We start from the raw sequence: 13,194 nt of genomic DNA on the forward strand, positions 1-13,194 counted from the left end.
GAAGGGGTTTCACTATGTTGGTCAGGCTGGTCTCAAACTCTTGATCTCAAATGATCCACCCACCTTGGCCTCCCAAAGTGCTGTGATTACGGGTGTAAGCCACCATGCCCAGACTGGGCAATTTCAATGTGAACTATTTTCCGGGTGGAAAAATGAGGTAAAGAAGAGACTGGGCCCTTTGTATTATCTATGTTACAGATTCTGTGCTGATCTCTGTCTGTCTATACTGTAGACTCTATAGGAAAACTGTCTTTTCAAGTCCTCTGCTTCGTTTTTTAAGTTGAAATATAATCCACATACCACAAAATTCACCCTTTTAAAAGTATATAGTTCTGGCCCGAACTGCAGCGGCTCACACCTGTAATGCCAGCACTTTGGGAGGTGGGCAGATTGCTTGAGCCCAGGAGTTCGAGACCAATCCTGGGCAACATGGCAAAATCATGTCCCTGTAAAACAAATACGAAAATTGGCCAGGTGTGATGGTGTGTGCCAGTAGTCCCAGCTCCCTGTGAGGCTGAAGTAGGAGAATCACCTGAACCTGGAAAGTTGAGGCTGCAATGAGCTGTGATCACGCCATTGCACTCCAACCTGGTCGAGGAGAGTGAGACTCTGTCTCAATCAATCAATGTATGTATACAGATCAGTGGTTTGTAGTATATTCCAACTATCTAATCCACTATCCATCTAATAGATATATCACCACCACTAATTCCAGATACATTAGATTTTTAATACGGTCTATATTGTTAGTAAAGTAATATATTCTTATTATAAAAAACTTTTTTAGGCTGGGTGCAGTGGCTCATGCCTGTAATCCCAGTGCTTTGGGAGGCCCAGGCGGGTAGATCACCTGAGATCAGGAGTTCAAGACCAGCCTGGCTAACATGGTGAGACCCCGTCTCTACTAAAAATGAAAAAATTAGCTGGGTGTGGTGGCGTGTGCCTGTAATCCCAGCTACTCTGAGGCTGAGGCAGGAGAATCACTTGAACCTGAGAGGTGGAGGTTGCAGTGAGCTGAGATCGCGTCATTGCACTCTAGCCTGGGTGATAGAACGAGACTCCGTCTCAAAAATAATAATAAATAAAAAACTTTTTTAGCCTCTTAAAGTACATATAGCGAAAAGCAAAAGGTCTGTAAAAATGGGTTAGTCTGTGTAGATGGTTGCCATTCAGCCTTTAGCCCTGACCCTCTAGAGGTACCCCGGAAGGCACCGATGCCAGGAGTATAGCGGGACAGCTCTCACTGGCCTCAGCAGTGTCACTCCCAGCGTTACTGAGACTTGCAGGGTTAAAAAAGACAAGGTGTCCCTTTAACACAGGAGTGACCCTTCCCAGATTAGGGGAATGGTGCTTGTTGGCTCAGCCACCCACCCTTTGGGGAGCTGTCTGGACCACAGCCTAACCACCTCCTGGCTACTGTATCTGCCTCTGAGCCTCTGGACCTGCCCTGCCGCTCCCACCTTCCCCAGCCCCCTCCTGCTGCCTGATGTCGGGAGGGGCAACAACCCACCTCCCCTGTCCTAGTTTCTGCTGGCCTCCATGCAACGTTGCTGGCCTTGACTCCTGCCTGCCTGCCTGAGCATTGGCCTGGTTTTCCATTTCTCATGACACATTCTGTATGTGAGTGACACATTCCTCACTCCTCCCTGATTTGGAGCCTGGCTTGAACCTAACACTTAGAAAACTCTGGACATTCTGGGGCACAGTATAGGGGGCTCTATAGCAACGACACTCTAGATAGGTTCTTGGGAGGCATAGTTCACCCATAAGGCAGGGGCCACAGACCAAGTAACATCAGGGTCACAGGAAGTTTCAGCAGTGCAGCAAGTGACCTCGTGGCAGGTCTTCTGGAGATAGTGTGCCTGCCTTTTTCAAGTGCTGGCACCAGGGACAGTATGTGCAGCACCAGCATAGTGATAGGCTCTGAGTGACCTCTCAGCAAGTGCGGGTTCGTCTTCCCTTTAAAACGTGATGAATGGAAAGGCGAGGCTGAAAAGGTAATTGGATGCTACGCGTCTTGGCACATGGGATGAGTCCTGGAAAAACAGCAAGAGAAAATCTCCTGTTATTACCAGTTGCGCTATTTTTTATACTTTTTTTTCTGTTACTTTCTTTTCATTTATTTCTCCATAAGCCTCTTTCTCTTTTTCTCTTCTTTTGTGGCTTATTCATTCGTGTGTTTCCACAGGCTCTCATGGGCTGCTTGTGGCTCACAACTTGAGACTTCCTTTCTGTGTCTGGCTTTAGCTGTTATGGTTCTCATTGAATTCTCTGTGGCAACAGAGAGCCCTGTCTCCTGACCTTTCCTGTGTGATTAACTTCTCCTGCCACAGTGGTCTTAGCCACGGAGCCCTTCCTGATGTTTTCCGAGTCTGTCGCCTTCCGGTAGGCCAAGGAGGCACAAAAGGGCGGGCTACCCCAGGCTTTGATGTTGACCTCTCCAGAACTTTGTCCAGGCGTTATCTTTGTAACTCATGTGTTCGTTTCTGTTGGGTCCAGTGGCTTGGGTCTCTAGAAGGCATCTCCGCCACCCCCACCTGCATAGGTTACCCCAGGAAGCCACAAAGCCACACTCAGAAGGGCATTGTCCTCCCTCTCCCAGTCACTGATCAGCTCCAGTGATACACGTGTCTTGCATTAGCAAGCCATCTCCAGCGCCCACTGGACATCGGTGCACACTGAGCTCACCTCTGCTGTGGCAGGGCCCCATGCTCTCGCTGCCCATACCACAAATGGAAACTAGGCCATCTCTACCTTCTCTCCTAATCCAGAATTGTTCCTGGTCTCCTCATGGATCCTCATCCTCTGTTGTTGCTCATAAATCGGAGAGGGCTAGGTTGGAAACCAGGAAAGACATTAAATACTTTTTCCCCTAAAAAGAAAAAAGCTTGCCTACCTCATGGCAGTTACCCCATACTTTCTACTTCTCACCAGCTGTGACCTTTGTCGAGTCGCTTAACCTCTTTGAGCCATGGGTTCCTCTGTGAATTATGGAGACCCACCTTTCAGGATTGCTGCAGAGATGAAATGAGGTCATCTCAGGCCCTTCCGTTGTGTACCCAACAACACCCTGTGCGTCTCCTTGTAGCGGTTTGTGCATGTACAATAATGTGCTTATTTGATCTGCCGTTAACTGTGAGCTTCACATGGGGACCAGATCTGTTTTTCTCTCCTCTTGCCCCAGGCCAGCATGGTGCCTGATATTAGTGATACCTGTTGACTGACTGACTAACCAGCCTGTGGAAAACACTTTTCCCTCCCCAGGAGCCTTTTGAAAATTCAAGCTCCTGGGTGGCTGGTTTATTTTTCTCCTGTGGACACCACAAAACACCTCACAATCTTGTTTCCCTTTTGGGTTGGTGGCCAGAGTGTTCAGAGCCAAACCTGTGACCATCCCAGCAGGTGTCCCAGCATGAAATGGAAACACTAACCTTGCCACAGCTTCCTTTTTTTTCCCACTTAGCTCCTATTTCTTTTCATACTTTTGTTGCTATGTTGAAAATATTCATATAAATTGCCTTAAATCCCGCTTAGAACGGAAAAGAGTATCAGTCAATTCCAGCTAGTAAGGCAAATATAGTTTTATTCTGGCTATGAACCCACTAGCTATTTTACTTTTTTAGCTATAATTATCCAGTAACCATTTTTTGTCAACTGTAGCATAATGGTTAAGAGAAGTCACCAGCAAGTAAGAGTAGCGTAAGAGACTTGAAAGTAGAAGGATTTGGGCTGGGATCACCATTAACTGGGTGATCCCATAGGCACATTTTTGAGAATACCTTTTTAAGTCTATAAAATGGCCAGGCACAGTGGCTCACCCCCATAATCCCAGTACTTTGGAAGGCCGAGGCAGGTGGATCACCTGAGGTCAGGAGTTCGAGACCAACCTGGGCAACATGGTGAAACCCTGTCTCCACTAAAAATACAAAAATCAGCCAGGCGTGGTAGTACACGCCTATAATCCCAGTAACTCGAGAGACTAAGGCAGAAGAATCACTTGAACCCAGGAGACAGAGGTTGCAGTGGGCCAAGAACGCACCCCTGCACTCCAGCCTGGGTAACAGAGCAAGACTGTGTCTCAAAAAAAAGCTATAAAATGGATGGTGCAAATTGGATTATTTGAGGATTAAATGAGATAAGGTGGCTAGAGCCTCTCATGCAGCCCTTGAAATGTGGTGTGTGCTCAGGAAATAGCTCAACTGTTTTATCCTTCCTGCTCTGCACATGGCACCATGGGAGGCTCTGGGAAACAGGATTCTGTGCTTCTGTGACTGATAATCGAGAGTCACCCTTCAAATCAGCACATGCTTTATGCGAAATGGGTAACCCAGACAAAAGCCCCTACCAAGAGAGGCATTAGCCACCACTGGGCAATCTGAGAGGCAGGCAGCATGGCTTCAGTAGGACTTGAAGGAATAGTGAAGCTGAGGCCTGTGGGGCCACCATGTGACTGAGATGAGCTCAGAGGCACTTCAGGGACCAGAAGCTTCCTGTGATGGAAAAGGTAGCAGGGGAGGAGGAGCTCAGACAGAATGTGGAAGCTCCTAGGTCTTGTCACAGCTGCAGCCCAGCCCTTAGGGAGCAGGTTAGAGAAAACTACCTAACCTCCTTCCTCTGTAGGCTGTGGGAATGCTGGTCTCCAGGAAATAAGAAGCTTGCTTTATCCCTGTATCATGGGCTTGGGTTCTAGTCCCAGTTCTGCCACTTACTAGCTGTGTGACGTCAGAGGAATGATTTAGCTTTTCCAATCTTAGTTTTTCTATCTGTGAAATGGTAGTTCTGATAGTACCCTCCTTATGCTGCTATGGTGAGAATCTAATGAGGAGAATGCCTTAGCCTATGCTGGCTCTTGGCAAATTTGCAGTCAGTGGTGGCTGCTCTTACTGGCTTCCTGTCCTGCACTGGCTGTTACATTAGCCTGAAGAGCAGCTGTCTCATCGCTCTCAGCCCAAAACCGTGATCATTCGCATTCTCCACCAAGATATGTTCTCTGGTGTCTGTTCTTTTTCTTTTTCCCATTCTCTTGTCCTTTAACCTCTCTAATAAAGCCAGGCTCATTATTTTGAGCAGAGTTTAAAACCACAAGACAATCTGTGTTTACACATTTGTGTCTTTTACAAAAAAAAGAAAGAAAAGCTCACATAAGACCTCTTCAGAGTTTTCCTTTCTGACTGTGGGATCCCCTTTGCCTGATCGGGGTATTTGATGAAGAAGGTGGTGGGCCTCTGAGAGGTAAGGTGACCCTGTGATGTGTATATTGTAACGTGGATACCTATGTGTTTATATGAAAAACAGAAAAACAGTGATCTTTCCAAATCCCTGGGCTGCCCTAAGCTATGTTCCTTCACGATGGCAGAGGTGTTGCCCACCTGGAGATGGAGGGACCGCCTCTCCCTTGTTTCCTCTCCCCTCCCACTTTGTCTTGGGAAGCTGTATTTTTTTTTATTTTTTATTTTTTAGCAGCCAATGTTCTTTTATTTCACTGGACTCATTTCCAATTAGTAGCTGCTCACCTCAGGGGAACATGATTAAGAGAGCCCTTGTTATCTGGGGGAAAGGAATTAAACAAATTGTGAAAGTGCGGTAGTAATGAACGAGGACTACAGGATCGTTAATAAGTGTGCAGTTTCCATATTCTTGCTTCCTCCTTGCTGGGAATAAGCTCATGCCAGAGGACTTACCTGTCAGAGAAGCGCTCGGCATCACAGGCCTGGAACCAAGAGGACTGGCGAATAGCCCTTTTGGTACCCCAGCACTCTTTTCCTTTCAGCTTAAGTACTGAGTATGTGCTGTGTGACCTCACGCACAGAGCTTGGGCTCTCTGTTCAGCAGCCTTGCATCTGAAGTACGGCTTCACCACTGACCAGCTGTGCGATCTCGGCAAATTTTATCTTTCTGAGCCTATTTCCTAACCTGAAAATATGGATGATAGCACCACCTTGCAGAGTTCCCTTGAGCATTATGTGTGTAATGCATAAAAGTGACTGAATTATAGTAGCTCAATAAAAGTTCCTTCTCCTCTTAAGAGGATTCAAACTAAAGATATCTTCCAGGTAAAGATTATTCTGTTGTGTCTGTCTCAACACCAGCAACAGAGCCCTTTTCTTTTTCAGGAGAGAAGGAAAAAAGAGTCACTTTTACTCTCCCGTTTGTAACTGATGAAATCAGATAGTGCAGTAATTCCCAGAGAGCAAAAGCTTCGTACAGATATACCCCATTCTGCTATCCCAAGATGTACAATAGCATCCTACAATCACTGTCAGTCATACGGCAGTTGTGACATGGTTGTCATGACCTGCCTGTGCATAAGTTTGGTTATAACTGTTAATATTATCACCGCTTTAATTTAATTTTGTGCATTGTTGATTCTGCACATGTTGTTTAATTGCCGTTTAAAATGTCTTCAAAATTGCACTATGATTCAATATTGAAAGGTAAAGTCACTGAATGCTGAAAGGCTCTGGAGAAGAGAAGCAGAGTATATACATTTGCTATTACTGAAGCAGATATTTCCATTCATGTTTTCTAGAACAGCAGCAAATAAGTTCTTTCTTGAACCTAAACAGGAAGATCACTTCTAGTAGATGGATTTTGGTTTGGTTTTGTAACTGAGATACCCTTGGAAAAACATGGATGTTTATGCCTCTGAATTAGAAAAGGATTCAGATGTGTTGGATTCTGAATATGAAGATTTTTTTTTAAATAGCTTACCCAATTTATTTTGCTATGTTTTATTTTTAATGTATGCTCAAGAGTGATAAGAGGTTTTTAAAAATGTGTCCAAGTGATCAGAAAGTCATGAACCATTGTTTCGTTGATAGTTTTTCCATTATTGGTGGTACATTAGAAAGGAAAGGCACCTCCTGAAGAGAGTGATAAGCAACCCTCCTGAACTCAGTGAGTATCCAGGAGACAAGAGTGTGCTTGGGAGTCAGAAATCCATGTGTAGAGATGATGTGTGCCTGTCAAGCACCTCCCATTCCTCATGGCATCTTGACCATTCTTACCAGCAGTTTACCAGGTATCCTAGAGCGGGCATCCTACAGAACCAGGGCTGGAACAAGAAACCATTCTATGGGTAATAGGAGAGTGGGTTCAATGGTGCCAGCCATGCCAGGGGCTCAGAGAGAACCCTACCATGTGCTGCTGCTGTGCCAGGTACCTCAGAGGTTGTCTCTAATCTCTACAACAATCCTGAAAGATTTCTGCTAGGCCAGGTACTGCCTTATTGGAAAACGCTTTGCTAGGATATAACAAGATAAAAAACAGCCCTGTCCTTTAATTTTTAGTAATTCGGTGTCTAGGAATTCATGCAACATGAAGGTGTTCATTTTTATCACAGTGATACTTACAATAGTGAAAAGTTGGAAGCAACTTAATGTCTACTCTAGGGATAGCATTCGATAAATTATGATACATCCATATTTGGTGGAATATTATGCAGTCTTTAATAATCACGAAAATTATAGAACAATCTGGGAAATGTTCATGTAGCCAATGAGAAAATAAAACAAGGTATGCACTTTATAATTTCAAAGATATAAAGCTGTTAATGTGAGCCAGTATTAGAAAGGAATGCAAAAGAAAAAGTAATTGTGTTAGGATAATATAATCATGGGTAGGTGTTTTTCTCCCCAAACATTTCTTTTAAAAATAAAAAGACAAAGAAGAGGTTTCCAAGAAACTGAGTCAGTAGCTACAATAATTATTGAGATACAGTGAGAATAGAAATTGTTTTCAGACTGTACCTAGAATTACCCAATTGGATAAGTACCACATTGAGATGTTCAGGAAATTCTGGGTTTCTTTTTCTTCCCTCTCCCTCTCACCACTTGGAATTCGTAATTATATATTTGCAGAGCAAACATGCAGTAGATTCAGGGAAGTATCTGAGGCTTCGTACGTAAATGATGACAATGTAAAAGGTATTTGTCCAAATTTGCATTCATACAAAACATGGAGCTGCTATGATTTCAGAATAAATGTGTTTTAAATATTTTCTAAATACAGAGCTGTTGCAGTTCTAACAATACTTGGCTAAGAAAACTACATTTCTATGATAGGCCATAATTACTCTTTGGAAAATTATTGGGCTTTAAAAAATGCCTATCTAAAGATGCTTGAAGAATGAGTTCCATTTTGCCCTTTCTTGCATCTTCAGTCTCTTCCATGAGGTCCCTTTTTCCTTTCAGGGTATCATTGATTTTTATTGTAGGACAAAAGGGCATAGCATTAAAGTCTACATACATAAGATCCTATGGTTAAGTTATACAGAGGGGTTTTGCTATACATATTTATTTTCAGCCATTTGAATGTCTTTTTCTGTATATTAACTCATTTGTTGGAATTTCAGTTCTACAATTCTGGTTAAAACCCATGGTCACTGGTCAATTGCATGATTAAATGTAGGAGATGGGAAGGGTGATAAGATTTAGTTAAATATTATGGATTTGCGCTTTCTCCCTTCTGTGTGTTAGGCTGTGCTTCTGGTCACATTAATAAGTGGCCATTTTTCTGGAATGTGTACTCTTCCTGCTTCCTTTCATTACATTAGGCAAAGTTCCACTAGATGAGACATTTGCAGTCTTAAGACTTCCTGCCAGGGTTCAGACTTTGTATTTTTTGACATTGAAGCTGTCGTGTTCCTGAAGCTACTTAATTAGAAACACATTCATTTCAGTGTACACTGGAAAAAGCTTGGACAGCAGAGCCAGGCACACTAGGAAGTTTGAGCGTTTGTGTAGCTGGCAGCTAAACTAATGGTTTACAGTTTAAGGGGAAAAAAAAATATCGCAGGGCATTTCCTTGCCCCTAGAAGCAAAGAGAAGCTGAATGCACACAGCAGATACCTAAAAAAAAAAAAAAAAAAAGAAGAAAAGACAACTCCACTTTCACTGCAATTGTGTGTATAGTTCTTTCTTTAGCTATTATCAAATACAAAAGTCTTCTAGAATAGTTAGCAAACTGAGCTGCAAATATTCAAGTCTGTTTTACATGTTCCCAAGACATATTATATTATTGCTGAGATCTGTAGTAAGGAGGACATTTTATATTCTGGGGAAAAGGGGAAAGAAAGGATTTTTGCTTGAATTTTATTTGTTGAATGGTAATGAAGGAATTGTGTCCTTTCTTATTTTTAAATGTTTGAGCAATTTAAAAATATATATGTGATGTTTAGAAACCTCCCTTGCCTATCCATTGCTTTCAGGATAAAGCCTAAACTCCTTAGTATTCAGTTGGAAGCAAACCTCTCTTGTCTCATTACTTACCACTCCTTGTTTCTCCAACGGTGTCCCCAAAGCGCCATCCTTGTCCATCCACCTCTACTCTACCAGCTGCCCCAGAAGAAAAGTACCTGGTCACCCCAGTCTGAGTCAGGTATCTTTTCTCTAGGTTCACAAAATACCATCTGCACATTTCATAGAATATATCCCATACTACAGAGCCAGATGGAAAAGTTGCCAATCACACCCTTCCTCGCTATCCCTTGACCTCCTTCCCCTAACCCAAAGGAAAGCATTGCATGGGGAGTGAGCTTGGGGATTTCAAGTTCTATATTACCAAGTCAGTGTGGCACAAAGGAAGAAATGCATACTTGGGAGTCAAATCCCAAGTCTACCACTGACTTTGTTTTGTGGTATTAGGTAAGTGATTTAACCTCTTTAGGCCTAGTCCCTTCTCTGTAAAATGGGTATTGTATCTATGGGTATTGCAAAGTTGTTTTGTGGATTAGAATAGATGAATTTAAAGTTCCTCATATAATGTCTAGCACATTTGTTATTGATAGGTAACATAAATGATAATGTATATACACACACACATACACACCGACCCCCGAAATCAACGGCAGAACCGGTGTATCCAAAATGCCCAGGTTTTAAACCCACTGGAGTTGAGTTCTCATGCCTTTGCTCAGTCACTGACTTAGGGAACCCGTGGCTCCGTGAATGAAGCAGTTGGCAGAGGCTTTCTGAATTATAGTGTCATGGGATGGCATGTGTGCAACTGGGGAGGAGATGCTTGCTGGCAGCTCTCCAAGTACTTTGTCCAATCAGAATGGACAGTTAGATCACATCTCTTGATGACAGAGGAAGCAGCAAATACAACATATTCTTCTTTGAAACACATTATGCCCTTCATCCAACCTTAACTCCTTTTTGTGTTGTAATCATGGCAATAATCATTCCCATCTGTATTAGAACTCTGCTGATCATTTAACGTATATTTTCTTTGATTCTAATAACAACGTGCTGGCTGGAATCCAGGATTCCATTTTAAAGATAAGGCAACTGAGGCTGTGCAGTTGCAGAGCTGCTCTTTAGGGGCTAATACCAAGGTTGATGCTCTTCCTGCTACCCATGCTGTTTCCAATGCCGCCCACGTTTTGAAATTCTCCTGAAGTTTCTAGGCTTGGGAACAAAATGTCATATTAGGATTTTTGTTGTGAAAGGAAATGTATGCATACGTTTATTAAAACAGTTTTTCTTCAAATAGTGAACCATCTGTAATTTTCTGTCAGAAGCAACAGACATTAAAGCAGCTGTGTGTCTCTGTTTCTCTTCACAGTGCTCCCATGCCCTACCTCATAGGAATCCATTTAAGTTTAATGGAGGTAAGTTGGCTTCTTTCCTCCCCAGATGGCTCTACCTGGGGCTTTGTTTCATTGTGTGGCGGTGGAGAGACCCAGTCTCAGCAGTCACAGCTCTGCACGTGGGAGCGTGCCGAAGCAGCACCTCCCGGTGTATAAAGCTGAGCGTTCAGTTTGGACGCTCTGCACTGGGCTCTGTTTTCAGGGTTTTCCCACTTTGCCGAGAGACTGTGGATTTTCACGGGTTGAGGGAGTGAGAGTCAAGGAGGCAGGAGGAAAGGGTTCTTTAAGGGTTTGAACGAGGGAAGGGAGATGATTTGCTTTTCAAAATGTTTGTTCTAATCGCTATAGCAATATTGCATTCTTCATTGTAGTAAATGTGATATAAAATGTGTATAGAATCATGAAGAAGGAAATTAAAATTATGCACGATACCATTATTCCAGATTGAACCATTGTTAGCATTTTACTAATCTCCCTCTTGGTCTTTATTCTCTAAATATATGTTTTGTATAAATATGCATAATTGATATACTTTATAATTTTGTGTCTTTATTTTAATTAACATGGCTTGGGAATCACTATATGTTTTTATCTACTCTCAGTAATAATTTTTAATTTGCCACCTATCATTCCCACTATTTGGATATACCACAACGTAACTGTTTTCCTACTCTTGGACACTGAGGTTGTTTATAATTTTTCACTATTATAAATAGCATTTCAGCAAAGATCTTTATGCATAAGGCTTTATCTGCATTTTGCCTCATTTCCTTAGCATAGAACCCCTAAAGTAGAAATGCTTGGTCAAAGCTATGCATCGGATGCCAGATTGCTTTCTGTATGGCTGTACCAATTAGATAGCAATTCTTTTAAAGGACTTTTCTGTGCTTTTGTAAGTGTCATTAGTTTGTAGACATGTACTCTAAGCCCTTTCCTCCTCAGGAGAGAGTTTTAATTTGTACTAGAGCAAAATGAGGCATGGGGAGGGTGCTTGCCTGTGTTGCACAGGAGATAAGCTCTCAGAGGGAAAATCTACAGCCATGTCCGTCTGCGGTGGTGCTTTGCATGTCTTGAAGGAAGTGCTACTTCTCTTCTTCTGTTCCCTTCATTTCACGTCGACGAGGACCACCTGCTTCACTAACTGTTGCACACTGTGCTATTGTGCTTACGAAAATGAAAGAAGTTGGTTATTGAAAAACCTGTTTGTTTGACATTGAGAATCTTGATCAAAATAGACCACAGAAATCTGCTCAAATTTCTAATTTGACAGGCCGGCCATGTGGCTCCTACATTCTGTTAACAGTTCCTCCTTGTCATCACCCAGCCCTAAGCACATACAGTACACAGTTTATGGACTATCTGGGATGATGTATTTAGATCAGATTGAAGAGATTTCTTCTGTGTTTTACCTTTGTTTGTCAAGTTTGGGGGTCTATTCAAAGCTCCCGTATGAAAAATTGAAATTCAAAGTAAATACTTTCCAATGGACCGTTAGTGCCAATTGCTGTAGAGTTTGAAACACTAATATAATGACTATTTGGTCTATCGGAGTCCACAGTTCCCTCCCGCCTGCCTCTCCTCCTGCCTTCCAGACTGCTCCAGCACAGGCTTTTTCAGATTCCTTTTTATGTCCCAGCGCCTCAGCATTCTCCAAGTTTCTAGTTTTGTCTTTCTCTTCTTTTCTATTGCCCTCTAGTCACCTTGTTTAAGGCCTTTTGCTTCAGCTACTAGGTCAATGTCAGTGACTCAGCTGGGATTCTAACGCTGGTCTGCCTCTCTCTGAACTTCAGGTCCAAAGTTTAAAGTGCCAATTGGATTTCACCTGGATGTACTACAGATGTCTCCCCCAGTCTTCCCCAAACAATTTATTATCTGCGCGCGCACACACACACACACACAGACTCTGTGTGTGTGTGTGTGTGTGTGTGTGTGTCTCCGTGTCTGTCTCTGTCTCTCTCTCTCTCTCTAAGCCACTCCACTCCGCTTCCACTGTTCCTAGTCCCTGTGAATGGCACTACTGCCTTCAGTGGCACCTAAGTGGGACACACTGATCATGCCTGAATGCTCTTCTTCCTCATCCTCTCTAAATACTCACAAAGCTCTAAAACGTCTCTCGCCTTGTTCTTTCCTCACTGCCTTCATTGACACTTTTCTTTGCTTTCTTGGATTCTTGCAAAAGCCTTATTCATTTGATAAACAACATGAGGGCCTCTTATGTTTCAAGCATTTTGCTAGGTCCTGGAGCAAAGTTCAGTGCATAGTCACAACATTGCATGGGTTGCCCTCCAGCCGGTCACTTAATAACCATGGGCTACATAATGCTTGAGGAGGAGCCTTCCAGCCTCCCCTACACAGTCCCTGGGTTCTGCACAGTCTCTCCGCTGCTGTCAAGCCTTCTGCCTGGTCACTGACCCATGTTAGCTTATGCTCCTGCTGATCCCTAAACATATCCACATTCCCACCCCTCTGTATGCATCAGCCCTGCCCTTCTCCACCTCTTCCAAGAAGTCCTCCTGCTCTGTTTTCTTCTTTCACTTATGGTGCCTCTTGCTCTGAATAATAGCTGTTTGCTTCCTTGTCCCTCTCCATCATCCCCTGGAGCA

General features: G+C 43.2%; 1 protein-coding gene across 23 annotated transcripts in view; it reads left to right on the forward strand.

Moving 5' to 3' along the window:
- Positions 1-13,194, forward strand: part of DENND1A (DENN domain containing 1A) — a 553,551-nt gene that overhangs the window by 306,034 nt on the left and 234,323 nt on the right. For all 23 annotated transcript variants that reach the window (XR_010119966.1, XR_010119965.1, XR_010119967.1 and 20 more), the window contains one exon: positions 10,567-10,612. Coding sequence is in view for 20 of the 23 variants with exons in the window: in XM_055271163.2 (XP_055127138.1) it covers positions 10,567-10,612 (46 nt within the window). In the remaining 3 variants the exon portion in view is untranslated. The remainder of the gene's footprint in view (positions 1-10,566; positions 10,613-13,194) is intronic.

The sequence above is a fragment of the Symphalangus syndactylus genome, chromosome 3, assembly GCF_028878055.3.
Source record: "Symphalangus syndactylus isolate Jambi chromosome 3, NHGRI_mSymSyn1-v2.1_pri, whole genome shotgun sequence".
Classification (NCBI taxonomy): domain Eukaryota; kingdom Metazoa; phylum Chordata; class Mammalia; order Primates; family Hylobatidae; genus Symphalangus; species Symphalangus syndactylus.